Source organism: Gallus gallus, chromosome 1 (genome assembly GCF_016699485.2).
Source record: "Gallus gallus isolate bGalGal1 chromosome 1, bGalGal1.mat.broiler.GRCg7b, whole genome shotgun sequence".
NCBI classification, from domain to species: Eukaryota; Metazoa; Chordata; class Aves; order Galliformes; family Phasianidae; genus Gallus; species Gallus gallus.
Window position 1 is genome coordinate 85,647,985 of NC_052532.1, and position 27,145 is coordinate 85,675,129.

The 27,145-nt window shown below is 44.3% G+C and overlaps 2 protein-coding genes and 1 long non-coding RNA gene across 12 annotated transcripts in view; 2 read left to right on the forward strand and 1 right to left on the reverse strand.

The window, feature by feature from the left end:
• The window catches only part of NXPE3 (neurexophilin and PC-esterase domain family member 3), a 19,186-nt gene extending 15,677 nt beyond the window's left edge, over nucleotides 1-3,509 (forward strand). For all 7 annotated transcript variants that reach the window (XM_416618.7, XM_015297258.3, XM_046898542.1 and 4 more), the window contains one exon: nucleotides 349-3,509. In XM_416618.7, coding sequence (XP_416618.2) covers nucleotides 349-899 — 551 coding nt within the window. In that variant the 3' untranslated portion in view covers nucleotides 900-3,509. The remainder of the gene's footprint in view (nucleotides 1-348) is intronic.
• Nucleotides 1,789-18,448, reverse strand: LOC124417086. The gene is made up of 2 exons (XR_006930850.1): nucleotides 15,684-18,448; nucleotides 1,789-13,438 (listed from the first exon to the last, which is right to left on the reverse strand). It is a non-coding gene; the product is annotated as an uncharacterized LOC124417086 (long non-coding RNA).
• Nucleotides 10,156-26,676, forward strand: NFKBIZ (NFKB inhibitor zeta). 4 transcript variants are annotated; one of them, NM_001006254.2, is made up of 12 exons: nucleotides 10,156-10,444; nucleotides 19,084-19,223; nucleotides 20,123-20,159; nucleotides 20,281-20,387; nucleotides 20,502-21,265; nucleotides 21,703-21,808; nucleotides 22,133-22,279; nucleotides 22,619-22,682; nucleotides 23,254-23,423; nucleotides 23,870-23,980; nucleotides 24,084-24,251; nucleotides 25,211-26,676. In NM_001006254.2, exons 2-12 carry the CDS (start codon nucleotides 19,095-19,097, stop codon nucleotides 25,262-25,264), a joined length of 1,857 nt encoding a protein of 618 aa, NP_001006254.2. In that variant the 5' UTR covers nucleotides 10,156-10,444; nucleotides 19,084-19,094; the 3' UTR covers nucleotides 25,265-26,676. The 4 variants fall into 4 exon arrangements, with proteins under 4 accessions (NP_001006254.2, XP_015151638.2, XP_015151651.2 ...); XM_015296152.3 differs by lacking the exon at nucleotides 10,156-10,444 and adding an exon at nucleotides 18,561-18,885; XM_015296165.3 differs by lacking the exon at nucleotides 10,156-10,444 and adding an exon at nucleotides 18,561-18,885 and having other exon boundaries at nucleotides 20,284-20,387.
• The last annotated feature ends 469 nt before the right edge of the window (nucleotides 26,677-27,145 follow it).

Consider the following 27,145-nt stretch of genomic DNA (forward strand, 5'->3'; position numbering starts at 1 on the left):
GGTCTGCAATTCTGTGATATTTGTGTATGAATTAACCTATTTGTGTATTTGTGGACACAGGCTGCCCAGAGAGATTGCTGATGCCTCATCCCTAGAGATGTTCAAGGCCAGGTTAGATAGGGCCGTGGGTAGCAACCATGCTGACAGTGAGGAGGTTGAAGCTTGATGATCTTCAAAGTCCCTTCCAATGTAGGCTGTTCTATGATAATGCTTACCTTTTGTTTCACTTTAGGATTCTTAGAACTGTGTATGTATTCACTGCTACTGTTGCCCTGTGATCCTATTGTCCTGTTGAATAGTTCTGTGTCTTTTTCTGTCTTTAACTGATGTTTGCTCTTGGGTTTTCAGATCTAGTGGAATTTAATCTGGGGAGTCCTAAGAATGTGGGCCCTTTTATGTCTGTGGATCTGAAGCACAATATCCTACTGAAATTCCGCTGTCACGGACCACCCATCCGCTTTACCACAGTCTTTACAAGTGAACTGCGCTACATTGCTAACGAACTGAATGGCATTGTTGGGGGGAGAAACACTGTGATAGCCATAACTATATGGTCCCACTTCAGCACTTTCCCTGTGGAAGTGTATATAAGGCGGCTGAGGAACATTCGGCGGGCAGTTATTCAACTGCTGGACCGCAGCCCCAAGACTTTAATTGTCATCAGAACTGCAAACGTTCAGGAGCTTGGGCCAGAAGTGAGCCTCTTTAACAGTGACTGGTATTCCCTTCAGCTTGATTCTGTCATGAGGAAAATGTTCTCAGGAATTGCTGTGCACTTTGTGGATGCTTGGGAGATGTCTCTAGCTCATTACTTGCCACATAACTTGCACCCGAAAGAAGTAATTGTTAGGAATCAAATAGATACATTTCTATCTTATGTGTGCCCTCTGCAAATTTAGCACAAGTAGGCATCCCTACGTCACGTTTTGCTGCAGCTAAGGTAAAGGTGGTCTTTGCCAGAGCTACTTAGTTTATGTTGAATGGTGTGGAAGAACTCTGGTTATTGTGTCTGCATTCAGTATAAGCAGGCTGGCCATAACTCTGGTAGCTGTGAGGGATAGTGGAGAAGAGTTAACTGCTCTGGCCATATCTTCCTGTGAGGTTGATTCCTTTCAATCTTATTTATATCTCAGATTATTAGCAAGCACCTTAAATTGACAAGATTCAATCGGGAATTACGTGGGTTATTAGCTTTACTAGTCATCTGCACTGTATGTTTACTCCATATAATGTGGAATCTGCTTGGAAGAGGGTGAAATATAGTAAAAGGGTTATTTGGGAGCAGTCTTTCTCCCAAACTCTCTCTTTCTCTCTCAACTCAGAGTTGGAGGAGCATCCCCTGCAGTCCTATGTCAGTCAGAGAAGCACAATGCCTATTCTTTTTACAAAGTCCTGACCAGAAATGTGAAGTGTGTCCTAAAGCTGCTACTATCACTTAAGGAAGCTCAATCACAATGTCTATAATATTAAGTCATCAAGAGTTAGCTAAAATTTAGTGAAGCATACTAGACACTCTTGGTGTTTACAGATAGCTGCTAAATAATGCAAGTGGCCAGTATTTTAGTTGTGTTTCCTATACTACTGAATTTCTTCTGACTTTTGATACTGTCATTGTCTTGATTTATCTGTAACAAAGCAATGTGTCTATGTTGACCCCAGTGAAGGCACTGTCTCAGGCAATTTGTACGTGTTAAAACTGCAAGCTTGCCTGCTTGAGGCATTTCCTAATGAAATCAGTTTACTTCTCTGTTAGATAAACATACTCTATTATGCTCTTGCAAAGCTGGGCTTCTGTTATGTACTTTTATACATACATAATGTGTTGTGTCAGGAGAAGCCAAGTTACTTGGATACACTTAACAATTTGTGAACGGGTAGCATAAGTCTGGCATGAGCTAGCATCAAGGCTGTGTGCTGATGTCCTCCTTTCCTTCTGTATTGTGTATAGTTTTATTACTTACGCTGGCAACAGTGAAGCTGTTGGATAAAGAGATGACAGAAGAATAATAAAAATCCCACCCCCAAACCAAACACAAACAGGACTTCCCTTCATACAGGTGCTTGGTAAATGTTTGCTGTTTTGCCAGTGTGAAAGCAGGTGGCTCTTGGGCCTCCTGGAACGGTTTTCAATGCTGCTAATTTGACTGAACCTGCCTATAGTTTTAATAAGTAGCACTTTGAACACTTTGATTAAATTGCAGAGTGGGGAAGTGTTCAGTGTTGTCTTATTTCTGGTCCCACTCAGGCCAAAGTTGGTCTTTACCAATGGTTGTACTGAGAGATGTGTCAAGACAGGTAGTAGAGTGCTTCTGACGAGGTCTGTCATGCTTAAAGAGAATGAGTCAATTATCTGTGAGTGAACTGAGAAAATAAAAACTGAACAAATGGGCAGGTTGCAGAGTGCAGTAATGTCTTTGTATCAGAAGTGTTTTGCTCTCTGCCAGGTTTGTTGCCATGTATGGGGAGACTGTGCTCTTGTTGCTGGAAACTATAGGGAGCTTATGCTGCTAGCTACAAGAACGCTGCTTTGAAAACAAATGTAAGTGCTTTTAGCATGTAAAAGTCCACAGCATCCATCAATAAGCTTCACAAATTGAAAAAGTTTTTTAAAAAAAATCACCATAGGAGTTGCATACAGCCAAATAGCATTTAATCTTACCTTTTCAGATTAGAATTCAGGATGTCCAGTTTGCCAGTTGCTACTGACAACTGCCTCCCTTAGTGTCTGTTGTGTATATTAGCTTTAGGTGAGTGTTTCTTACTTGAATATGTTAATAGCGGTGCATTCTCTGCTAGCACGAGACCACACCAATTCAGACCTGGAAAGGTAAACACCACAATGCAAAATGAGTTTTCATCTTCTCTAGGTGTATCTTTAAAATGGGTAGAGTATAAAGCTGTCATCCTGAACAAGAAATCTATCCAAATAACGTTAATGAAAATAAGGCTTCAAACTTACTTTGAAGGAAACTACTTCATTTGTGGACTAACCTCAAAATGCTGTATCGTGTGAAAGCATTGTGACAGCGTTTCTTCTCTGAATGTTCCACTGTTCACTATTGCTCTTCAACAGCAACTTCTCATCACTGTTAGCTGTCATAAATAGAGAAGAAGAAATCTTGAATGTTATGACAATCAAAAGCGAGAGAACTGGATTGCTATTAGCAAAGATGTCTCATCACCTCCTGATAGAGAACCTCTGCCTTTCAGATTAATTTTTTAATAACAGATTAACGTGCAGGTCATGAACTTCAGGAAAATTGCCTGTTAATGCAGGTTGAGGGCTGATGGTTTATTTCTTTGTGCCCTGGAATAGACAGGGAGAAGAAAGGGAGATAGTGAGGCATTACTGGTGTTGAAAGATGAAGACTGAGGGCAGAATGCTTTTGTCATTCAGTTTGACTGTAAACTTATTTTCATCTCTATTTTCCTTTTGCTACCTGTTTCACCAGTTGTGTGTGTACTGTATATAGTAACATAATCAGAAGCAATAAAATATTTTTAAATCACTTTCTTTAAACCTTTAAGCTTCTAAATGGATTTTACTGAGGACTTAAGGACTTAGGACTTAATTTTCAAGTTAATTAATATGAAATGGAACTCAAAAGGAATTTTGCAGTTGTCAGTGGAGTATCTTCATTTACGTGTAGAAATTTTTCATGAGATTTTTTTTCAAAGCTGCTTTTCTTTCCATTCTCTTCAGTTGAAGGGAAGAAAATGTGCTATTTTGGATACTTTTATTCCCAACCCTGAGCCTTTTGACTATTAATCTTTCAGTACAGAAGTTTTCTTTACCTTATTAACTTATTTATTCCGTCTGCAGCTCACTGAAGTATCAGTGAAGAATGCTCTGTGTTTTTATGGTGTTCATCAGAAGATATCAGAGCAATCTGTAAAGCAAGTAATCTTCATTTTACAGATTAGGCTGATACTCAGTGATTTTCTGCTACTGATAGTTTGCCCTTGCTTTTCATGACCTTGCTGTTCAAAAATCACATTAGGCAGATTTCTTAATTCTGGATGCCTTGTGGAAATGTTATTTGAGTTCTTAATGAAAGAGAGGAGAAAAGGAAGTTGTTGTCATAACTTCTTTCAATTTCAGTTGCTTGACTTCTTCTGTTTGCAACACCACTGCACCTTTACTTTGAGACTCAAATGAGTATTTTTCATTATTCTTACTTGTTAAAGGTAAGCATTTAATAAAAGGAATGGTGCATAGTACAAGGGTCAGCATGACTTTCTGTATATTACAAATAATGCTTCCATGCATACATGACAAACAAACGTCTGAAGTTGTCTGCTGGTAAGGATAACAATATTGGGGTTTTTTGCTTTTTTTTTTTGTTTCAGAAACATGAGTTAAAACTTCTTTCCACTCATGGTTAAGTAGCAGCAAGAAATGTCTGTCGCAAAATGCATATTTAACTTACAAAGCTCATACTTATTAAGTCCAGATTGCTCCTTCATACTTAGTTCATGCTACACATCAAGACTGTTCAGAAAGCTCTTGGTGGCAGTGGAGGTCTCTGTATGTTAGAAAAACGTGTTTTTGCAGGTGTCTTTATGATATGGATGATACTGAAATGCTTACTGTACAAGGAAGGCTGTAACGTATTATTGCCCGATGATATTGGAAAAGCCATTCAAATAGCCAAAAAGCTCGAAGATTAACAAGTTCCTATTAAAATGGGCAAGCTTGTGCACCAAACATGTTTGATCTGATTTGGTATCAGTTCATCTTGTTTGCCCTAACCTCACATAACTTTCCTTCTTTTTATAGTTCCTTTAGAAATGTGTCATATTTCCCTTAGTTTTACCTAACTACTGTTGCATCTTGGGTAGAAGTTTTATACAACAGTTTATAGATAAAAATCAGTTTAATTTTTTTTTTTCAGATGATGTATGTGTATTTGGAGGGGCATATGATCTGCGCAAGTGGTGGCTCAAGCCTGGCACCAGACCTAGTACTGAAACACACTGTTTCCTGTTGTCAGTGTGTCAATCCTGACACACAAGAAAACTTAGTACGTAATGTAGGCTTCTTTCTCTGAGGGCTTTGAAAACCTAGTTCGCCAATGGAAAAATCTTTAGTCACTTCATTACTTCAAGTAATGGATGAAATCCTGTAGTCTGGGTACGTGCCCACTGCCATGTTAGGACATAAGCTGTGCTTGCCCTGTGGTGGCTTGAGGGCCACGACGGAGGAGGTAGGGGACTGCTATTGGGTTGCCCTGGGGTTACGCTGCAGCCAGGATTCACAGCTGGGAAGCGAGTAAGCAGGGTACATTGCCAACAATACCCTGTTTGACTTGGAAAAAATTCCTCAACTATAAGTTCCTGCTAAATGGAAGTGAGTATACCGAGACAGAATTGCAAAATGTTTTCTGTTTTTCTGTCCCCCCTCCCTCATTTAATGCTGACCCCAGAAGGAGGCAGGATCCAAGGCAGTGTCCTGTGGAGTCATCGAAGTTGCTGTTCTTCTGTGAGCTTGCTCCTCTGAGTGAAGCTTGATGCCGTTGTGTCCCATCTGTTCATCCAACCAGAAAAGGAGCAGGGGGGCTACAAAGTGTAAGATGCTTTTCAGTGTGATATGAGATCAGGCCTCAGACATGCTCAGAGAGGAAACGGGAATAGAGGATAGGAAAGAGCAAAAATAACAGGATTAAGGGGAAGGAAGAATGTCATGCAAGGGTCTTCTGTGGCACTGAGGAGAGGAAGGAAGTATTTGGTCATGTCTAGTTTTTCATGCGCAATGATAGTAATTGTGAGGGATGGAATCACTCCTTGGATATAACACCCTGAAATATGTATATTGCTCTCCTAATGTGTTGAAAAGGAACAATTCTTCTCACTCAAGCTGTTCAGACGCTTCTTTCTCGACTCCCTTCCTGACTGTAATGCAATACAAATTGTTTGTTAGGTATTGCTGTAGAACTTTTTGCTTACAGTTTGTTTGTACAGCCATATGTACTGGGTTGTCAAACGTTTGTAGACATGATGGATAACAGAGGTGAGGAACTTTTTAAACCAAACCCAAAACATAGATTAAGGAACAGTATACAAGTAGGCTTTCATCCTGTGCTTCATCCTCATCCTGTTCAGAGATGGCGGTGACTCAGAGAAGGTCTCTAACTTTCCTGAAATGAAACAAGTTCTTGGCACAGAGGGAACTGAAACCTGAGTTTCTGACAGTAAGGCTGCAGCCTAGCACTTTTGGATCAGTGGTGCTACACTGGGTCTAACAAAGAGGTGAGACCTTAGTGTTCTTGGTCCAATTGATATGGGTTGTCTTGTGTTCATCCTGTGGTTTATCACTGCATCCTTGACAAAATACTGCATAATTTCCAACACATCAGCCGTCCTTATGGTTCAGGAAGGTCTGAAATGAGGGAAATGTTTTATTATCTCTCCAAATCTGGATCTTTGAGTCTCTCTTGAGATGTTCATTCTGCTGCCTTTCACACATCTGAGCTCTCATATTAGGTTACCTAGCCCACTTCTGGGCAATGACTCAAATGTTGTCCTTCTTTACTCCCTGTTTTACTACGTCTAATCTTTTGGAGTAAAATAAACTGGCCTGTTTTCTGATTCTGTCAGAGTGAATTGCATAGGAACTAATCTTCCTGGAGTGGAGCAGAGGGATTTTATGGGAGGATGCTAGAAAGTCAACAGCATTAGAATAGCTTTCTGTGAGCCCTGTGTGCAGAGTGAGTGTGTAACTAAACCCAAGTGAAAGTACAGTACGCTCTGCCCTGCATCTTAGCTGTGTCAGCTGGGATGGGCTTAACAGATTAGTGAATCATTAATGAACGTGCCTAGAAGGGGATTTGAGGCATTGAAAAAGAGCCTGGGATGACTCTCAAATGAGAGCTGTCTTAGATCTGCCATTGATAGTAGTTCATCTTCTAATTCCTAAGGCTTAAAAATGAATGGTGCAAACACCACTGGGTGATACTCTATGTAGGTCACTCCAAAAGTAACGCCTCCCATCTATTTCTGTGGAAATTACCACAGATACAAAGAGCACAATAACATTGCTTGGTAGAGCTAATTCTTAACTATGCAACACTGTTTTTAAGTAGTCACTACCGTTAGCTCTGATTTTTTTTTTTTTTCCAGTGGAGAACAGGAGTCTGCATGCCATGCTTGTCAAAGTCTACACCAGTGGAGGTGACCCACTGGTTGCCACTGCTGAAATGCACTCTGCACCGCCTCAGTGTTCACATCTGCTGTTTGGTCTCTGTCAACATTCAATAAGTATTGATGCATGTCAGTGAATGCCATTTTTTCCTCATGCAGGAATTTAGTGACACACCTTTGCTTCAAACGCACTTCCTTATCATATACCACTTTGTCAGACTGCAATCTGCTGCCATCAGTCCCGTGGCAACAAAATGTAAAGGAATATTTTTGGAAAGGTTCAACCTGTACTGCCATACCACCAGCATTCACCTCTGATGTTGTGGGCCAACATAATAAAATAGGAGGCCTTACTTTCAGAGCAGCCTTTGTAGACAAGTGTATTTTACCTCCTGTCTTCATGCTTGGGCCTTCTGCATATCTATATAAGCCTGGTTTCTTTTTGGCTCAGCCTGATACAGGGCTCTCCTTTCTCTTTCTGTCTGAATGTCTGCTGCAGCTTGTTTGCAATGATTGGTATTTGGTATGGCATGAGTGCTGCTCTGCCACAGCATGGCAGCTTGCTCTGAAGGATCTCACAGAAGAGCTTCAAGGTGGGACTTGCCCTTTGGGGCTCACCAGGTACGAGGTATCACAAAAGTACCTGAGTAAAAAGCAGAATAAGCAGAACGAGCTGATGTTTTTTCCCTTGCCATTCTGCATTCGGTTCTTTCCAATCCTTCCTCCTATCTTATTCCCTGGGACAAGTGAGTCACATTTTTTCCAGAACCACTTGTTCTTTTTCACTACCTAAATCAGATTCTCTCCTGGCAAGGCAGATATTTCTGTCTTAGCTGTTTCTTCCTTCTAATCTTGTCTTCCCTTTCTGGTTCATCTTTAACCTTTTTGTCCTTAGTGTTTTTATTATTAGTAGCTTCTGCTGTGTCTTACTTTTGCCTTTGATAAGTAACACAAAAAACTAAGGAAAGCAGATACTGTCTTCACAACTTAATTAAAAAAATTCAAGAACTCAAGTAACAAACAAATGCTACAATTATTTTATTGTTGTAAAATGTGTCCAATAAATGAGTATCTTCCAATCCCATTGACTTCATATCCACCATTTGCAATGTAGGTTTTGTGGCAACAGATTTACTCCTAATGTCTTATTGCTCTAATTTGTCTGTCCAGCAAATACTGCTACAAGAAGATATTTTCATTTCTGACTGAAATTGTGACTTTTCTTCCTTTTCTACTGCACGTCTTATGCTTGGCTTTGTTACTTTGCCCTTCTGTGCCTCAGTTCCTGCTTCTTGTCCCATTTGGACTTTGTTTTTGCAGCAGCAGTTAGAACCAGTGGATGGCCCTCCTCCTCGGGCTGACCTCTGGTGAGTTTGCAGCTGATAACGAGTGTCTGATAATGGCTTTAGGACACAGAGCACTTGAGCTACCCTGGTTTGGGAGGCAGCTACACCTACGGGGAAAGAGCTGGATTTGCTGAGTGGTGCTCCAGGTACTGATGATGATGGCTCATCCACATTCCTTCTTTGCAAAGAGAGGTCTTGGTCTCTTGGGGAGGTGTTGAGAGGCCACTCAGGTCTGCTGCAGCCCACTGTTGTGAACCTGCAGTGGGAGAGAGCTGTGTGAGGGCCTGGTCTGAGGCACTGCCCAGCTGTGCGTTACACAAGGCTGAGGGCACTCTACGCCTACAGCTGCCCAGCCAATTCTTGCCCTGGCTAGAAGAAAATACCCTTATTTTGAAGAAGCGTTGAGCCCATTGAGATTATCAGTTGAACATGTTCCAGTGATATAATAGATCTGAGAACAGGAAGATGGAGCCCACACAGCATTTCCTGCCTGCAGGCGGAAGGTTTCAAAATTATCACCTTTGGGAAGAAAAAGTTTTCTCCTACGTCTTTCAGCTTGCTGAGGCAGGGTGAAGGTGGGGGTAGTGCCTGCTTTTTATTTTACTCCCCCCTTTTTTTTTTAATATCTACTTCCCTTGTGGGAAGCACATACAAGGGGATTAGGAGTTAAGTGTTCTTACCTCATTGGTAGACATGTGTTAACTACGCTTAAGAGAAGTTAATGAAATACATTGAAGCCAGGAAACGTTTGCTCTGAGAAGATCTGAGTGTCCTCTCCTTGTTGGCTGCACTGTTTGATGAGCAAGGAGAGTTCTGGCATGTGGCACTGGTGAAAGGGGAAGAAAAGCAAAATGATTTTTAAGGAGCCTTTCTCCTTTTAGGAAAATCTTAGGAACTTCTCCCATTATGAAGACTGGAAGATCAGTTTATCTACTGAAGCAGATGACTGCTTTACATCCATTGCATCTGTGACTAAGGGGAAGTACTTTTTTCTTAAATCAAGCTTCTGATTGTGTGGAGTTTGCACGATGTAAGTGATAGCAGCTTCTGTGAAATTCATCTCGGCCCTTCTGAAGGCGAAACCACAACGAAATCCAGATGAGATTCACCAAGGAGAGAGGTACTGTTCCCTGCTCTGTATCTTGAAGGCTCAGGCTGTTCAATTTGATGCTTGCTTTCTTTGTGTCTGCTGTACAGGCACCTGCTTGTACAGATTACCCTGTAGCACAGTGACAGAAGAGGGTTACAAAACGCTTCTCAGTTTCTTGCGGCTGTATGTACAGCACTGAAAATAGAAGGTGGAACCAAATTACAGGAGGAAAGAAATCCTGCTGAGTTGCTCACTGCAGATTTCTGTTCCCTTGCGTTGTTATAACAGACCTCTTTCATTGCTCTTGCTGTAAAACATACGTCAGTATGTTCTAGACCCTATTTGGCAGCGTTACGCCAGCTCGGGGTTTCCTGCCAGCCTCCCTGGCAGGGGAATGTCCCTGATGGGGCTCACCCTGCCTGGGAAATTCCACCATGCAGAAAAAGTCCAGGGAGCTGCTCTCGCGCTGCTGTCCTCCACCCTCCCGCTTCCTCTCACATGTCATAACATTCCCCCCCTGGCCCTCCCCGATTAACCAGAGCTAAAAGATAAATGGTGCCTGGGCACTGCAATAAAAACAGCCCTGTGGGCACTCAGCCCGGAGCTGTAAAACCTGGGGAGAAGGTGTTTAAGGTGTCTTTTTTTTGACTGTTTTTTTTTTTCTCCCCGTGACTAAAAAGCCAGAGTAAGCGAGATGTTTGGCGGGTAGTTTCCCTGCTGTTGCTTCTCTGTTTCATATTGTTAAACCTCAGAGGAACTTCTCAGTCATTCTCATAGACGTGGCCATAAGGGACGACTGGTTGCCAGTGGGGTACAAGGAGATGGCTTGTATGCCGCAGAGCTCTAACTTCGCTCTTCTGACATGAAGGTACTCTGTTATTTCCGTTTGCTTTATTCTTTAAAAGCTGTAATTGATTGGAGCTTACGTATTACATATATGCATACGGCACACATCTGCATTGGGGTTGGGTATAGAGGATTGGTTGGGTTTTGGATGGGTAATGCGTGATGACCAAGAGGGAAGAAACCGCAATAAATGCTGGGGTTCTGAAAGCCCACAGTGGGTCTGGGGACAAAACGCAGGTGGAAATAACTGCAGTTTTTAACCCCAAACAGCTTTGATACTTTGGGCAATTCTCCCTGAATATAATCTTTTTCTTTTTTCGTTTTGGAAGAGGGTGTAATCATTTTTCGGAGTTAGGGCAGATGGGCAGCTAAACTCAGGGCATTGACTGGAAGAGAGATTGGAAGTGGATGCAAGCGTCTTGGGTATTTTGATTCCAGTTTTTGTTTGTTTGTTTAATCTAGTGAGTAATTTGGGGATAGCAGAATTCATCAGCATACAAGTTTGCCGCGTTCAATAGGATGGGAGTAAACTTGGCGCGTTTAGACTGCTGACAGCACAGCAAAATGTGTAAGAGCAGGGATTTATGCTTACTTTTGAGATTTAGCAAAACCCTGTGGGAATAAAAAGAAGTACGTTTAATGAACCTAAACTTCACTTTAAAATCCCGTATGCTATAAGTTTAATGAACCAGGCCATAAACTCCTTTACACCTCCTGGTGAGGGTTTCTCTGGCTTACCGCATGAGGTTGATTATGCAGCATCCTGATTTGCTACCTGTGCCTGTATCTGCAGGTTGGGAGGCAGCTCAGCTCTGAGCTTCTTGGAGAGAACAAAATGTAATTGTAGTCATACTACAGTGTCACTTGAGACAGGTGTATGGATGAGCATAGGAGGCGTGTGACTACTTGAGACAGAAGCTGGGTATTTTCAGCTGGGATATCCTGGCTTCCGTCAAGGCACCTAGGGACCAGAGAAAGGGCCAAACCCTGGACGTGTTGTTAGCCAGTCTGTGTGACCAGCTAGTGAGGGAAAGGTGTCACCTAGGGACACTGGGAACAAAGTCATATTTCTGCTCCAAATTAAACTCTTATATCACCTTTGTTCCTGAGGCAATCCATTTATTTTTGGCTACTGAAACCTTTTATTGACTTTTTTTTTTTCACAGCCATGTTTCCCTTTGCATTTAATGGAAGTTGATAGGAAGAGGGTGTGTGTGGGGAGCAAACACCCTCTGCCTCCAAGTGCCTGTGGCTAGCTGCTGGCAAAGCTCTGGGACTGCATGCTGTTTTCCTGGGCATGTCCTTCCCATCCCCAGCCTCCCAGAGCAATAGGATGGCAGGGGTGGCCCCAGCCCTCCCTTCTACTGTAGCCCAGGGTTTTATGGACAGCAAAACAGTTCTGATGATGCTGCCAGCAAACCTGAGTGCAGTTTTTGCATCCCCGATCACCAGCTCTAAGAGATGAAACGTGTAAGGCTAGTCTAGAGCTGCCTTTAGCCCTGCTTTCTTTGCAAGAAATTGGCAGGAATTGAAAAGGAAACTTAAAAACCCATGGTCTAGCTTCCATGGAAAGCAGTGTCCTGTGAGACAGGATGTGTCTGGCTTTAGGCAATATGTCTTCCCAGCTGAGAACTGAAGGAAAGAGCCAAGGTGTGAGAACAGAGTTTTCCATGATGCCCCACTAAATCCAAAGGGTTTCTTTTCAAGTTTCTTGCTATTTTATGCTAACTGCTGCACAACTTGCATATTAACGTAATGTGTTGTTACTATCCATTGTCCTGGATTTCTTTCTAAGTGTGTAGAAACTGGCTGTTAATCTTACAGAGTCAAAATAAGACATGACGCTAGTATCTTTTTCATGATATTAGTACCCTTCATGCAGGTGTAGGAGTTACGTTGCTGAGACATATGTGGCAACAAATTCTAATAGCGATGTTGTCCTTCTTGAAGATGACTGCATGCGTTTAACTGTGGATAAATCCTGTCCTGGAATTTGAAATTGATCCCAAGCATCAGGGAAGTTTTTATATTGCTACTTGGAAGAAACCAACGTTTTCCTTACAGTAGCCAAATCTTATTTGGCTGCCTTGGTTTAGGTGCTTTTTAGAAAAGTGAGAATATTTCCTGTTTATTGAATTTTTGTCTGACTAATGGAGGACAGTTCCACAGCTGAGTTTTGGGACTTTCCTGGGGTCAAATAGCCATGTGATTTGAAAGCTGGGATTTCTCTAGTAACTGGAAGTCTGAACTAAAGGTATTTAAAATCTATGGTATGAAAATCATAGTGAAATAAGGTCAAGACACGAGACGTGCGAACAGCAAGTGCTTTGCTTCAATAAGCTTTGAGTTGCTAATGTGGTGTGAGTCTCAGTGGTGTGAGACACTCAGCATTGTCTTGTTTCTGCCTGGGATTTCCTGCATGCTGATACCCACTCTCCGACTGAACGGATCCTCGCATATCAACTGTGTAGGATGGTGGAAATCAATGCTGAAGCTCCCTGCAGGTGTTGGTCTCATGCGCAACTACAGCACAGTTGACCTGCACGTGTCTTACCACTGTGCCTGGGATTTCTGGCCAGCTGTCAGAACTCCCGTGAAGTAGGTGTGACTGAGTTACGGCGTCCAAGAAGTGGGTAATTGTTCAAAATCTGTCTGGGCAACGTTTTTCAGTAGAAAAATATGTTTGAGAAGCCTGAACGTATGGGGTAACCTCAGTGTTAGTCTATCCATTACCGTGTGTAAATTGAGAGACTGAGGGGTCCTGGGCAAAGTACAGTGAAACGTATATTTTTCTGGTTTAAAGCCTTGCTGAGATAAAGCGGTTTTTCCTCTTATTCCTGCACCAAAGAGCTGAACGATGCTGCAGCATTCTGGGAGACAACTGTGCATCCCCTATGAGAACGTGATTCTGTTTTCCTGGTAGTTAAAGTTGTCCTTGTTTGTGGAAAGTAAGGAGACTGAAATCCAAGCCCACTGGAGTGGGCTCACTGCCTTGGTTGTAGCGCTGCTCTTGTGTCTGAAAACAGAAAACAAAAATGAATGTGGACTTAGGACAAAAACCTATCGATCATTCTAGGTTGGCCAGCTGAGTTAGGAGGAGAAAGACCTTTGGCATGAGTCATAAGGAAAGCTCATGCTTGCATCTTTCAATCTACAGTGGTCTCAACAGCGCTGAGAACCTTCACTAACTCCCTTTCTAAGCCAGAATATTGTAAGCATAGTGTTTTGAGACAGGAACATGCACTATTTACCTCATGTATGCATACACCAGTACGCTTTCCAGTTGACATGTGATGCTGCCCTTTGCTATGGGGAAACAGCGTTTTGCTCTGTATTTACATGCTGTGACATCAGCGGTGCGTGTGTGTCTTAGTGATGAGTTCCTACTGCAAGGTACTAATGAGATAGAGCAGCTTATGAGAAAACATGACTAACCAGGGCAGTGAGTATGACAAAAGGAATGTCCACAAATACAAGGCGTACAAGGGAGACTGTTTACTTGCAAAGAAATCAGCTTAGGCAGCTTTGGACACTTACAGGTTCAGTGTTTCTTTTCCCCTGTACTGATTTCAGCTGCTTTGTGTACAAAGTGTGAAAGAATCTACTTGGGAGCAACCAACTTTTTTTTTCTTAAATATCAAACAGCCTGTGAGGGGAAAAAAAAAAAAAAGCAGAATTTGAGGGCATTCTTCAGATCAAAGGAGTAAACCCCAAAAGATACACAGCAAATAGTCTGAGTTTTTCCTCTAATATGAAGAATTATACACGCTCCCTTTTTGAAGCTCAGGCTAATCCTAGAGCAGCAGTCATGGATACCGATGTCGAGGAAAAGTAGAGCAGAGGGAGGGAACACAGGCTCCTCTGTACTAGCTTTTAGAGGAAAAAATGCATCATGGCCTGTTTCCAACCTGCTGACACGTGGTCTCTTAAGTTGTAAGGGCAAGCACGCTTGTTGATCCTAGAGAACGGTCTCCAGGAGTGAAGTAGTTACTAAGCTTCCATCTCCAGTTTTCTTGGTGCTGTTCTAAAAGCCAACTCGGTGTTGTGCTGGACTGTCTGGAATTTGTGTGCTGCATAGAAATGCTTCTGGCACACAGAGGTGTGGCAGCTGTGTTCGCACGCCTTGACTCAAAGCCTGTAGCAGGAGGCTAATTATACCTATTCGAGAATAAGCAACATTTGGCATCCACACAGCAAATATTCGCTTGCATTAAGCAACTGGACAGTAAACTACCATTTTTATTTTCAGTTTAAGAAATACCACAGAGGTCATACAATTCCAGAAATGTGTTGCAAAACCAAATTCTTGTTACTCTTAGTTTGTCCCTGCCAATTTACCTAAAGGCTGTTCTGTGCTGCCACTTAGGACAGCCTGAGGAGGCTTTAGACCACTCCCATTCCCACCAAACTGTGAGCTGCTCTGGGGGCTGGCACTCTCCTTGTGCTCCCCGGTGTGTTAGGAGTGGCCATATATCTGGCAGAGACAACTGCGTACTGCTGTACAGTGAAAGCAAAGCTCTGTTTTCTGGGCTTGATTTATTTGAAGTCGATATCCCTTATTGCATTCACCACGGTGTGTGCCCCAGGGACCAGGCAGCGCAGGCACAGATGCGGTACAGGCTGTCCATTTCCCTACAGCAGACTGGCCGTATTCATAAAGCATAACCCTTTGCTGTGATCTCTTCCGAGCCCCGTGTGGCCTCCTCAGGACATATTTTCCATGCTTGATTTGTTGGGTTTTTTTTTTCCCTTTTCAACACCGAGTGCCTGAAATAACATGTCACCGCCAACACAGTGCTGCTTTTCAAGCAAGTTGTTGCTGCATATGTGATGTGGAGCTACAGTTTCCCGGGGATTTTTCTGAGGGGGAAGATGAAGAAGGATGCCTTTTGGAGAGTCATTCAAAATAGCAAGGCGTAAACTGGCACAGCCTTGCCCGTACAACTGCCTGTAGGGAGCAGTCCTGGAGCAAACCATGCCCAGGTTTCATTCACAGGAGTTGGTGATTCCAGAACTGAGCTTGTGGACGTGCCCTGTTACCGATCCTGGGACCAGGATACGAAGGTAGGCCGTGGGGCCACATCGTTTGACCATATAAAAGTAGGGGCTGGTTTTGTTGGATTGGTGATCACTTACCTATGAAGCTAAAGAGGATGAGAGAGGGTGTTAGGAAGATGTAATTTGCAAGCATGTGCAAACCTCTACCTGAGCTGTACAGCCCAGGTTTTTCAGAGCTGGGAGTGCTCGATCCCCTCCGTTACCTGTGCTGTGGGCCTTGCAGAGCTCATTGCACCAGTTATCCCCATCCAATATTGAGGCAGTTTCACAGAAAATTTCCTTCTGGTTTCTTTAATGCTGTGCTGCAGAATGGTCTGGAAGTCCCCTTCCCCTTCCAGCTCAGGCTATAGGCATTTTGTGAGAAAGGATAAACCAGAGGTGGTTGAAAGCTGGACAGAAAAAAGTCACTCTTGGTCTGAGGTTATGTTGTCATCATTATAGTGCTACTCCCAGCACCAGGACCCAGACATGAGAGAAAACCTCATGGTTATGATTAGAAAGGGCGTTGAAAACAATGAAAATGCGTTTTAACAGGAAAGCCCCAAAGCACTGAACAAGGCTTCTTGATCTGCTTCAACTTTGGGCAGTGGGTCAGCTGTTTTCTCATGTCAAGAACAGTTATTTCAGGCCACTTTGTCCACGGGAAAGCCCAGTGCAGCATTTCCAGCGCGTCTTTGCTCAGTGTTGGCTCTGAATAAGACAGCAACGTGGAGACAGGCAACAGTGATTAATCTGCATGTTTAGTTGGTAGCGAGGGAAGAAGTTGAGGTTTTGATTTGCAAACCGATGCATCACGTCTCATTTTAGCAGCGATCTGAGATACGAATATAAGCACGTCTCACCATTTGCTGCTGCGTTCAAGACAGGTTTCAGGGCAAATGTTGCTAATATTGGCCGCTAGTTGGCATTATTGATACACAGCAGTGAACAAGAGGAGAGCTGATGAGAACTTGGGAGGCCACTGCTCAGGGAGCTGAGGCGTCCACCCCTACGCAGGCCTCTCGGCTCCGCAGCTCCATGGGTTTTGTTGGGCTACTGCTTAGCCAAAGCTGGCTGAAGCTGCCTGGTGAGTGCCTTCGTAGATACCTTCCCTGCTGACCTCCTCCTCCCAGCTCGTGGCCGTCCATACAGGCTCTGCCAGCTCTCCCGGCAGGAGTAGAGGTGATGAGCCCTTCTGGTCGTTACCCTGCCTGGCAGGAATTTCCTTAGGTTGAAGACATCTGCTGGGGCTTTGGTCACCACAGATGTTACGTGGTGGTTGGGCCAAGAGAAACGTTCGAGGTCTGCAGTATTAATAATTACAATTTGTAAATGTAGCAATAATTTGCCAGTAACTTGCACGGGGTGCTTTGAGAGGTTGTTGGGAGCCGGCTCATCTTGTGCAACGTTGGGTGTGTGTATTTTTGAAAGAGTCTTTTGTTACAGAGTTTGGTGGAATTAGACTTGTCTTAATCTGCTTTGATGGGGAGCGGATTTATGTCAGGAGAGCTGATAAATGAGACGTTGCTGATGAAACACGAGAGCTAAGGTATCGGACTGTTGCCTGAAGTGGATTTTACGTGGTACGATGAGAGCAGATCAACAATTCGGCCTTCGGTAGACTTGCAACTTTGATATAGGATAGAAATTCCCCAACCTCTTTGTGTTAAGGTAAAAACCTCATTGTATTGTTTCATAGGATGGTTTCTGTTTACACGTAGGGACTAATCTTCAATTAAATCAGATCCAAAATGATTACAGAATAGCACCGGTAAAGGTGTCGCTCGCTCTGCCTGTGTGTGTTTTAAGGACCTTGCGTGACCTAGCAGAATTAAGAGGAGTAAAATCCACTTCTGGTTTGGCATCTACTATGACACTAAATCTAACGTTTTCAGCTATAGGCTTCTCCAATTCATGTTACTGTTTGTTTAAAAGACGAGATCTGTTTGCTGTAGCAGCTGAAGACCCTTCTGACCAGGCTAAAAACCATTTGCTTCCCATCCGTGGAGCAGTGATGCAAAAATTAGGTTAGACCAGTCAGGTCTGCTTTCAGAAAGCCGTGTTACGGATGCTTCCATCAGCATGCAAAGCATGTCCTAGAGGTAAGGGATCTCAGCAAGTGCATTTTAGCAAGAAAATAGTCCAAGTGCCTACCTAAAGCTAAGGTATCACAATTGAGATCTTGAGGTTTGGAGAGCAAGGAGGCAAACTCACCTGTTTAAAGCATACAGCCTGATGGCAGAAATCCTTACTTGCATAAGGCAGTTCATTGAAGCCCGCTGGGAGATGGCTGCTGAGGGGGGAGCAAATGAATTTCTGGCTTGATCAGACTATGCTATTTCTGGCACCGCGGAGCGTTTGTTTGACTTCATTTTATACGTTGCATTTGCCAGTTTTACTGTCACTGAATAAATCTGATCTGTGGAACCCTTTCCTCGCTCGACGGGGGCCAAAACGTTTGAATAACACAAAGTAATTCCCTCCTGCCTCCTCACAGCTGATTAATATAATTTCACGTTGCACCTGTCCCATGTTTTTTTTAGCACAATTAAAACACGTATAATAACCTAAATTACAGCCCTCCAATTTGCATAATATACTTCAGAAATCCAGGGGTGTTTTACTGCATATTTTGGGGGCAGCCGCAGCCCTAACAACATCCTAATCACAACCTGGTGCGGACAAACACGGGCTCGTGTGACGGTGAGTACGGCGGCAGCTGGGACAGCAGAAACATCTTTTCGAGAGGCAGAAGAGGGAGAGGCGCGCCCCGTGAATACAGTTAACCGACCGGTGCGGTTGATGTTAAAAGCGAGTGAGAGACTTGCGCTTAGCGCGGGCACCGCACAACTTCGCCTCCCCGCTCTGCTGCGCTCCGGCTCCACCGCAGCGCGAAAACAAGACAGCTTTCGTGCCTGCTCCCCGCCGGGCAGCCGCTGCGCGGTGACTCGGCCTGGCTGCGTGCCTCAGCCCGGTCCCGGGCGCGGCCGCGTCCCGCCTCCCCCCGCCGCCCTTACGGGAAGCGCGGCTCCGCCCGTGCCCGGGCCCGCCTCCGCCGGCGGGGCGGAGCCGCTATAAGCGCTTCGCGGCTGCCGCCGCCCGCCAGTCCCCGCCGCGCCGCCCGCTCAGCCCTGGACGTGTCCGTCGCCGCGCCGCCGCCCGCCGTTCTCCGCCGCCCGCCGCCCCGCGGCACCGCCATGATCGTGGACAGCAGCCGGGACGCGGCTCCCGACGGCGACGGCGGGGCCCTCAGCAGCCCCATCAACCTCGCCTACTTCTACGGCGCCTCGCCCCACTCCAGCGAGGGCAGCTGCTCGCCGGCGCACTCCGCCCCGGGCTCGCCGGGCTCCGACTCGGACCTCTCGGTGAGCAGCCGCGGCGGCGGCCGGAGGGACGGCCGGGGCGGCGCCCGCCCCGCGCTGCAAGGTACGGCGGGGCCGGGGCTGCGGGGAGGGGACGTGGCGGCGGCCGCGGTTCCGCGCTCGGGTTCTTTCCGGCCTTTCGTCAGACGAAGCCGGAGAAGGCTCTCGGCTGCGGCTTCGGGCGGCTTCCCGCGGGCTCGTCCGCTTCTCTGAACGCCGACCCCGCGGCTTAAGCGCCGTCTTCCGTGTGCTCTCTCGACAGCGGAGCAGCACATGGGGGGAGGAAAGCAGCACAGAGGGCCGTTCCAGGGGGTCCGCGTGAAGAACTCGGTGAAGGAGCTCCTGCTGCACTTCAGGAGCAGCAAGCAGATGTCCTCGGGCCCCGCTGCGGATGAAGGCAAGGTAACGAGCGTTGTTTAGGGCTGACATAATGGGGTTGAGCCGCGGCTGAGGTTGGCGAAGGAGGGCACGCGATAAAGCGGTCGTCTCGTTTGTGGCGTTATGTGATGCGGATGGAGTCGTAATTCTTCCTTGTCGATACACGCCGTGGAAGAACTGAGCCGGGAGGAGGTGGGAGAGGCACCTCCTACGGGGTTGGGGGGCACCTCAACGTCTCACCGAGCCCTGCTTTTTGAGGAGAGTTCAGATAAAGATGGGTTTGTCTTCTGTGCTTACGCAGCCCCTGAGGTCGTTCGTTTTAGGAGCTGAGAGCCTTCTCTGAGGAGAATGACTTAGCAGCGTATTGCATTCCCCTTGTGTAAAGGCAGGCAGACCGCAGGCTGGGAAATAGGAAGATGTGAGAAACGCTGAGAGGCTTAGAGAGAGTTTTTCCTCACAGTCTGCCTTTTGGCAGCGTGTCGGAGTTTCCTACCCTGCTGTCGCCACTGGAAACTTTCTGCATAGAAGAGTTCACGGCATTAGAGACAGAGAAAATGGGCAGGCTTATTTACATTAAAACAAAGAAAAAAAGCTAAGTCTTGAGACCACACTGGGGAATGTTGTCTTCCTCTGTGTTTTCTTGAGTTCTGTGGTATTGTAACAAACAGCTTATTAAAAAAGCCCTCAGAAAAAAACATGGTTTTCACTTAAGTTGCATAAAACTCTGTATGTTTTCTAATCTCAATGGAAAACAATTTAATTAGGGCTTGACTGTCCTGTGCTAGCATTATTCTAAGACCTATTCTATGTTTATAGAAGCCAAACCTCTGCTTTTGTTTGTCTCTTCTGTTTTGTTTTCACTGGAATAGCATTATAATGATTGAATAATCTGTTTTTGTTGTTTTCTTTTCCTCCCTCAAAAGGCACAGGGAGGACTGGTGAACTACGAACCATACACAGGTAAGAAACAAACACCTGAGCCTAAATACCCTGCAATAGTATTTTAAAAGTAGATTGTAAGAGCAGTCTCCAAGAGGGTTTTACATTCATTTATTTATCGTGATACGTCTGTTTATTTTAGCAGAGTTGAAGAGCGTTCTAGGTCAGGGTGGCAAAAGAAAGGCTCCTGAGCTCCTTTCTGATGGACCTCCTTTCAAACGCCAAGTTAATGTTCACCCACACCTCCTGGTAAGCCTGTAGTGGTATTTTTTTTTTGTGTGCCTGTTTCTCTGTAAGCAGGAATTATCTCCTAAAACGATACCTCTGACCCTGTGGGGCTTGTTTTGCTTCTTTTTCTGACAGACGCCACCCCAGACCCCAACTTCAATGGATAACATGGAAGAAACGCATAAAAATGAACCAAAGCATGAGAGCAATTCTGATCTGCTTCAGAACATCATAAACATTAAGAACGAGTCCAGCCCTGTTTCCCTGAATACAGTGCAGGTTAGCTGGTTGCACGGTGTCTCCAGCCACAGCTCACCCGGCGAGCAATACCACGACAGTCCGGGAACACAGGCTTTTTCCCCACCCCAGAAGTACCAAGCATTCCAAGATCACACCTCCCAGAGTATGCTTGATCCTCCTCAGCATTACCAGTTTCCTTCATCGCAGAACCAGGATTTGTTACAGAACTACACTTCGGATGCATCTCTGGAGTACAGGCCGTTTTCTGCCAATGACCAGTCTCCGGGCTACCACCAGCACGCCTTTGAGAGCCATGAACTGCAGTATTGCCCGTCGCAAAGTTTCTCCTCCCTCCTCAATGATTCTGAAGGCTCAGAGACCATCTCTGCTCCCCTCCAGTCCTTGCCCAGTGCCCACCCGCAGGCGAACGTCAGCCCCCACGCTCAGAACTTCAGCCTGGCTCCCAATAATGCCTGCAGTAGTCTTGAACGCAGCATCTCTTTGGCCACTTTGAATGTCTCTCTACCATCCCAAAGTGTTGCCAGGAACACGACGCAGCTGGGCAAGTCGTTTTTCCAGTGGCAAGTGGAGCAGGAGGAAAACAAATTGGCTAACATCTCTCAAGACCAGTTCCTCGCGAAAGACTCGGATGGAGACACGTGAGTAGCCCTTACCTCACTGTTTCTGAAGTAGAAGGTTGGAGAACGCTTCTGTTCAGGTTCTGGTGAACCACTGAGTTGTAGCGAAAGCTGTTTGTTAGTGGTGCTTGTGCTATGAGCGCAGTAGTTTCACCAGTCGTCGTCTTGCTGATGGGCTGTGCTGCATGCAGTTGCAGCATATTTAGTAGATAAGATAGTTGTATCGCCTCGTTTCAGGTGCTTATTAGATTTTTATCCGGTAAATTGAGAGAAAAAAGATTCTAATTTAGATGCTTTAAATTGCCTTGGGAGGAAGGTGCCTGAGCTTCCATCTTAGTCACTCAGATGAAATCAGAAGCTGGCAGTGTAAAGCCCTTCCCACAACGTGTGTTTGGAATTACATAGTGACTTGAGCCCCAGTCTGTGTGGTTGTCTAACTGTTTTCCCTCTTTCCACAGCTTCCTTCACATTGCTGTTGCCCAGGGCCGACGAGCTCTCTCCTACGTTCTTGCAAGGAAAATGGCTGCTCTGCATATGTTGGATATTAAAGAGCACAATGGCCAGGTGAGGTTCTCAAACTCTTGCCACCTGCTTTGTGCACCTGAGTGCTCTGATGTGTGGACCCTGAGGAAAATGCGGTGAAACGCTTATTTAATATTAACCCCGAGATTATGTCTGCATACTAATATTAACCTTGAGCTATTAATACTTCTTGGGATCACCTTGAGCTGGTAAAACTATACGCTCGACTTTTTGTCCTGGCTTCCTGGTATTCATAATCACTGCTTAAATAATACCGGGTAGCTGGGCTTTTTATTTGTTTTAGTTGCTCTTTCCTGTTAGAGATCAGATGACTAATAGTTGAAATTTTCTTCTCAATGTTTGCAGAGTGCTTTCCAGGTTGCTGTGGCTGCCAACCAGCATCTCATTGTGCAGGATTTGGTTAGCCTGGGGGCTCAAGTCAACACCACAGACTGCTGGGGTAGAACGCCATTGCATGTTTGCGCTGAGAAGGGGCATGCCCAGGTCCTCCAGGTGAGTATGAGGCAGACATAACTCTGTCCTATCCATAGTTCTTAACTTGGTATTAGCAATTTTGGAGGGCTACAGAAATACTGCACCTTTTCATATCTTTCTTCTGCGTAGCCTTTTTGATATGTCTTAGACTCTACATCAGTGGTTTAAAGTGAGGATGACTCTTGCTGTAAGATTCCCACCAGTGAGTGATTAGGTAGCATAGTATATGCAAACAATAAGTAAGTCTTTGATACTATTCTTGACTGCAACTTTGTTGCAGCAAGGCTGTATACAAGCTTGAGGAAGCAATATGTGGTTTGCGTAGACCTAAATGCATACCTGTTCCCACATTCGCAGGCAATCCAAAAGGGGGCCATGGGAAGCAATCAATATGTGGACCTTGAGGCAACGAACTACGATGGTGAGTAGTTTGGGGTTTATAACTTACAGTTCACTGGGTGATACGGGGTTTTATAGCTGAATGTTATCCTGGGAGAAGAGCAATAAAATGGATTGTATCTTTGCCAGGTTCAAATTCACAATTAGAATTGAAATTGCATTGCAGTTGGCAATATCTGTCAGATAAAAGCATGGCTAGCCTCTGCCTGTTGAGATCTTTCCCTGTTCTCTCTTACGTGTGATTGATCTGTTTGGCATGGAAAGGACAGATGATAATAGGCTGTTGTTTAAAATGAGAGTGCCAGTGGCATATTGGTGGATATAGAATGCAGTATCTAGTGCCAGAGAGTTCTTTTAATGGAACCTATTTTCCATGCGATAGATCTTCCTGAAGTACATTCTCTAAAGAAGTATATTAAAGAGAGATCCTTATGTGCCAGCTCACTGTGGCTTGTTACTTAGAGTGACTAACAGCCCAAATCCTGAGCCATTCAGGAGTAGTAGTCATTATTACTTAGAAATGTGGGAGCAAACAGCCAGTCGAGAATTCTGTATTACATTCATTCATTAATGTTGATTTTTTTCATGTTAAGGTTTGACAGCCCTGCACTGTGCTGTTTTGGCCCATAACGCTGTGCTGCATGAGCTACAAAACTGTCAACCACCTCACTCCCCTGAGGTTCAGGAACTTCTGCTGAGAAACAAGAGCCTGGTGGAAACCATCAAGACTCTGATACAAATGGGAGCTTCTGTTGAAGCAAAAGTAAGTAGAACAATTTTTGTCTGAAGTGCCAGATCCAAAGAAAATATGGAAACAGATCGTGCCCCTTTCTCCCACACCACATCTCAGCCCACTTAACAGGGAGGAAGTCGACTCATTTGAAAGCTTCCTAAGCAACCTGCAGCTTAATTGACCTAAGTGGAATAAGAGTGTTGCGTTTATTAAGAACAAGGTATTATCAATGCAAATGAACCATGGGAAAAGGGAGGTGACAGTCTAATTTCTGGGTTAAGAACGATACCATGCCAGTTGAAATCGGTTGTGCCTTAAATTTAAGAATATGTTCGGAGCATTGTAGTAATAGCGGGCTCATGATATCCTGCTCTTGAGCTGTAAATTGTTGTCAAATACTGCTTCCTGTTCAGACTGACTTTCAGTGAAATATAGTATGAGTACCTCTGTTCAGCATTGTCTTCTCTTTTTGGTAGGATCGCAAGAGCGGTCGCTCTGCTTTACATTTGGCAGCGGAGGAAGCCAATCTGGAGCTCATCCGTCTCTTCTTGGAGCTGCCCAACTGCCTCTCTTTTGTGAATGCAAAGGTAGGTAGATATAATCCAGGATGTATACACCTGTCACTGTGCCTATACTGCCACTCATGCCCCCCTTGCTGGTTTTTTCACGGTGTTACTTTGTCTTTTCCAGGCTTACAATGGCAACACGGCGCTCCATGTGGCTGCCAGCCTGCAGTATCGGGTGAGTCAGTTGGATGCAGTTCGCCTGCTAATGAGAAAGGGAGCTGATCCGAGTGCCAGAAACTTGGAAAATGAACAGCCAGTTCACTTGGTTCCTGATGGCCTCGTAGGAGAACAGGTAAAAAAATAAACAAACTAAAACAACCCACCCCAAAAAAACCCCCAAACTCTTAGCCCCTATCCTCCCACACCCACACAAAAGTTATATTTCTCTCAAAATTTTCCAAGTTTTGAGTTCTTGTAACTCCTAGGGAAAAGTTCCAGCAGATCTTTTATCTTCAGGGATCTTTTAATGTTAAAATCAGGAAGAATATGCAGAGACCTGAAATTACGGGCTTAATTTGTAGCTTTTTTTTCTCATGAAAATAATATTTAGAAGTATTTTCTCCATAAACGTGCAGCATATGGGAGATCATCTCCCTTGTGCTGATCTCAGTATGATGTAAGGTCGTGTTAGTAATTACAACAAGCAATGAAAATAGCAGTTCTTAGGCCTGAGTAACAGATGAAGAAATAGCAGCTGCACGGATATGTAACCAAAAAAAGGTGGCTCTTGAGCTAAGAAGCTAACAACCTAAGTGAGTGATTCTGTTGATTCAAATCGTGTAAAATTGGACCAATTTTGCTATAACTGAACTTGGAAGCTAGACTCAGATAAATGAAGAATGCAGAGTTCACAGAATCACAGAATGGCCTGGGTTGGAAGGTACCTCAAGGATCATGAAGCTCCAACCCCGCCTCTGGCCACAGGCAGGGCCGCCAACCTCATTTAATACCAGACCAGGCTGCCCAGGGCCCCATCCAACCTGGCCTTGAACACCTCCAGGGATGGGGCATCCACAGCCTCTCTGGGCAGCCCGTTCCAGCACCTCACCACTCTCATAGTAAAGAACTTCCCCCCGACATCCAACCTAAATCTTCCCTCCTTCAGCTTAAAAACCATTTCCCCTTGCCCTGCCATTATCTATCCTTGTAAAGAGTTGAGTTGGACCTCTAGTGTTGTTTTTTTTGTTTGTTTTAGATTGGTTCACTTTAGGATGATACATGCTAATGGGTTTGTCTTTTTCTTTTGTCTAGATAAGACGTATCCTAAAGGGGAAGACAGTTCAGCAGAGAGCGTCGCTGTTTTGAGCTCCATGTTACTTGGAGTTACCGTACACTCACTGTCAGTCAGGCAGTCCTAATGTATCTGTAAATAGACCATTTGCCTGGTGTTGGCAAATGTTAGTTGTTTCTATGAAACAAAAGTATTTTGTTCACTATCATATAGTGGGTTATGTAAGTTTAGGGAAAAAAAGAAAAACACACACAAAAAAAAAACCCATAAAAACCTAACAAACCAACAGTTAAATTCCTCTGAGCAAATGGGAATGTTTCATTCCCGAGCATGTGGAACCTTTGCCTGGATACCTGGATTTCATAGCTATGGCAAGCTAACTCCTGGACAAGGATGATTCTACAGTCAGTCTTGTTTGGAGAGGGCTGATACGTGACAACACTGCAGAGTTTTTTGTTTGCAGTAACACTTCAACATTAAGTGTAAGAGAAATCAAATACTTTTTTCAAGTGGAAATTTTATTTATATGCCTTTGTGGCCTCCTTCCAGTATCCTGTGCACGATTGTATATAGTCATTGGCGTTACTGTACATTTGTATAGTTCTGAGCATCTATCAGTAGATTGGGAACGAGCTGAAGAAGCAGCGAGTTCGCTGATCTTGAACTTCTAAATCACATGAAATTTTAATGCTATACTGATGCAAAAAGAACAGTTAAGATGAATTGTCCCTAGGACTGATGTGTTTTATTAGCAGCTCCAAAAGCGCGAACATGAGAGCCATGCCTCATTCAGGGGACAGGATTGGGTGGTTTTGTACCCAGCAGAGGGGTTTTCTTTTGTCTGGACAGTAGATTGAGGGAGAAATATTGTGATTTACGTAGTGTATATAACTTTGTCATATTTTAAGGATTATAATCCTGATTCACTGAGATAATTAGCATGTACTTAGCTCTTGATGCATGTTGAAATCTCTCTTTGTTCGTTGTGATACTTAAATGTTTGTAAGCCCTGCTAGTGTCAGCAGAACTTGTGCACATGCCTAAGTTGTCTGCTGAATTGGGCTCTAGTCAGTTCTAGAGATTTAGCATTTTTCACCTAAGCAGAGTTAGTCCGTTTATGGCTTTACCTTATAGGTATTGTAGAGAGCCAATTGAAACTAATGTTTTTCTATTTTTAATAATTATAAATATTAATGCAAAATGTGTACTAATTATACTTGTATTCTGATGGAGAAAGCTTCCTCCTCTTGTCGATTTCAGAACAATCCACACTGGGCTGTAATGCCAGCTATAAGTTCTCCTAATGGTCTTTGCTCTTATCCTGTTCTTGCATCACGCACGATTCTCTGCCATAGCCATTTAGTCTGATTGTGCTGTTGTCTTGTAGGCAGGTTAAGTGGGAAAATCTAACATGCTGAGGCCGAGCTGTGATGTGTTTCTTGAAGGGTTTAATGTATCTTGTGTTTGAATAAACATGTTAATTACACGTTTTGGTGGTTACTGTCTGTGGTATGAATACTGATTGCAAAATCAAGCTTGACATAAAACTGATAAAGCACAGCAATACTGTGAGAGTGGTGAAGGTCCTTCTGTGAGGTATGAGATGGAGTCTCCCTTCTGTTCAACTGCTCGTGCTTGCTTTTGATGCTGTTTTTGTTGTGGGTGATGCTAATGTGTTTTGGGTCATGCACTGTGTGGTTGTATTGCCTGTGTACTCTAATAGAAGGAGTTAGAATTTGTGCAACTTAGTGACCAAATCATCACCTGAACAATTTCTCTCACAGAGGATCTTTTATTCTTTTATTGTCCCTATGTGAAAGAATTTCAATTCCATAAAAATCTCATGTTTTCCCTGTTATTTTTCTTGCCTGCCTTCTATTCTGGCAGCTCAGGTACAGTCAGTTTAGCACTGATGAAGGTCTATACAAGTAAATGAAGCTGTACGCTCGGGGAAA

What these genes read in the sequence shown, in the direction of transcription:
- NFKBIZ (XM_015296152.3), top strand. Translation starts at nt 18,657, where the DNA reads ATGATCGTGGACAGCAGCCGGGACGCGGCTCCCGACGGCGACGGCGGG. An exon ending in CGCCCGCCCCGCGCTGCAAG is followed by an intron (nt 18,886 to 19,083) that starts GTACGGCGGGGC and finishes CTCTCTCGACAG; the next exon opens with CGGAGCAGCACATGGGGGGA. An exon ending in ATGGCCTCGTAGGAGAACAG is followed by an intron (nt 24,252 to 25,210) that starts GTAAAAAAATAA and finishes TCTTTTGTCTAG; the next exon opens with ATAAGACGTATCCTAAAGGG.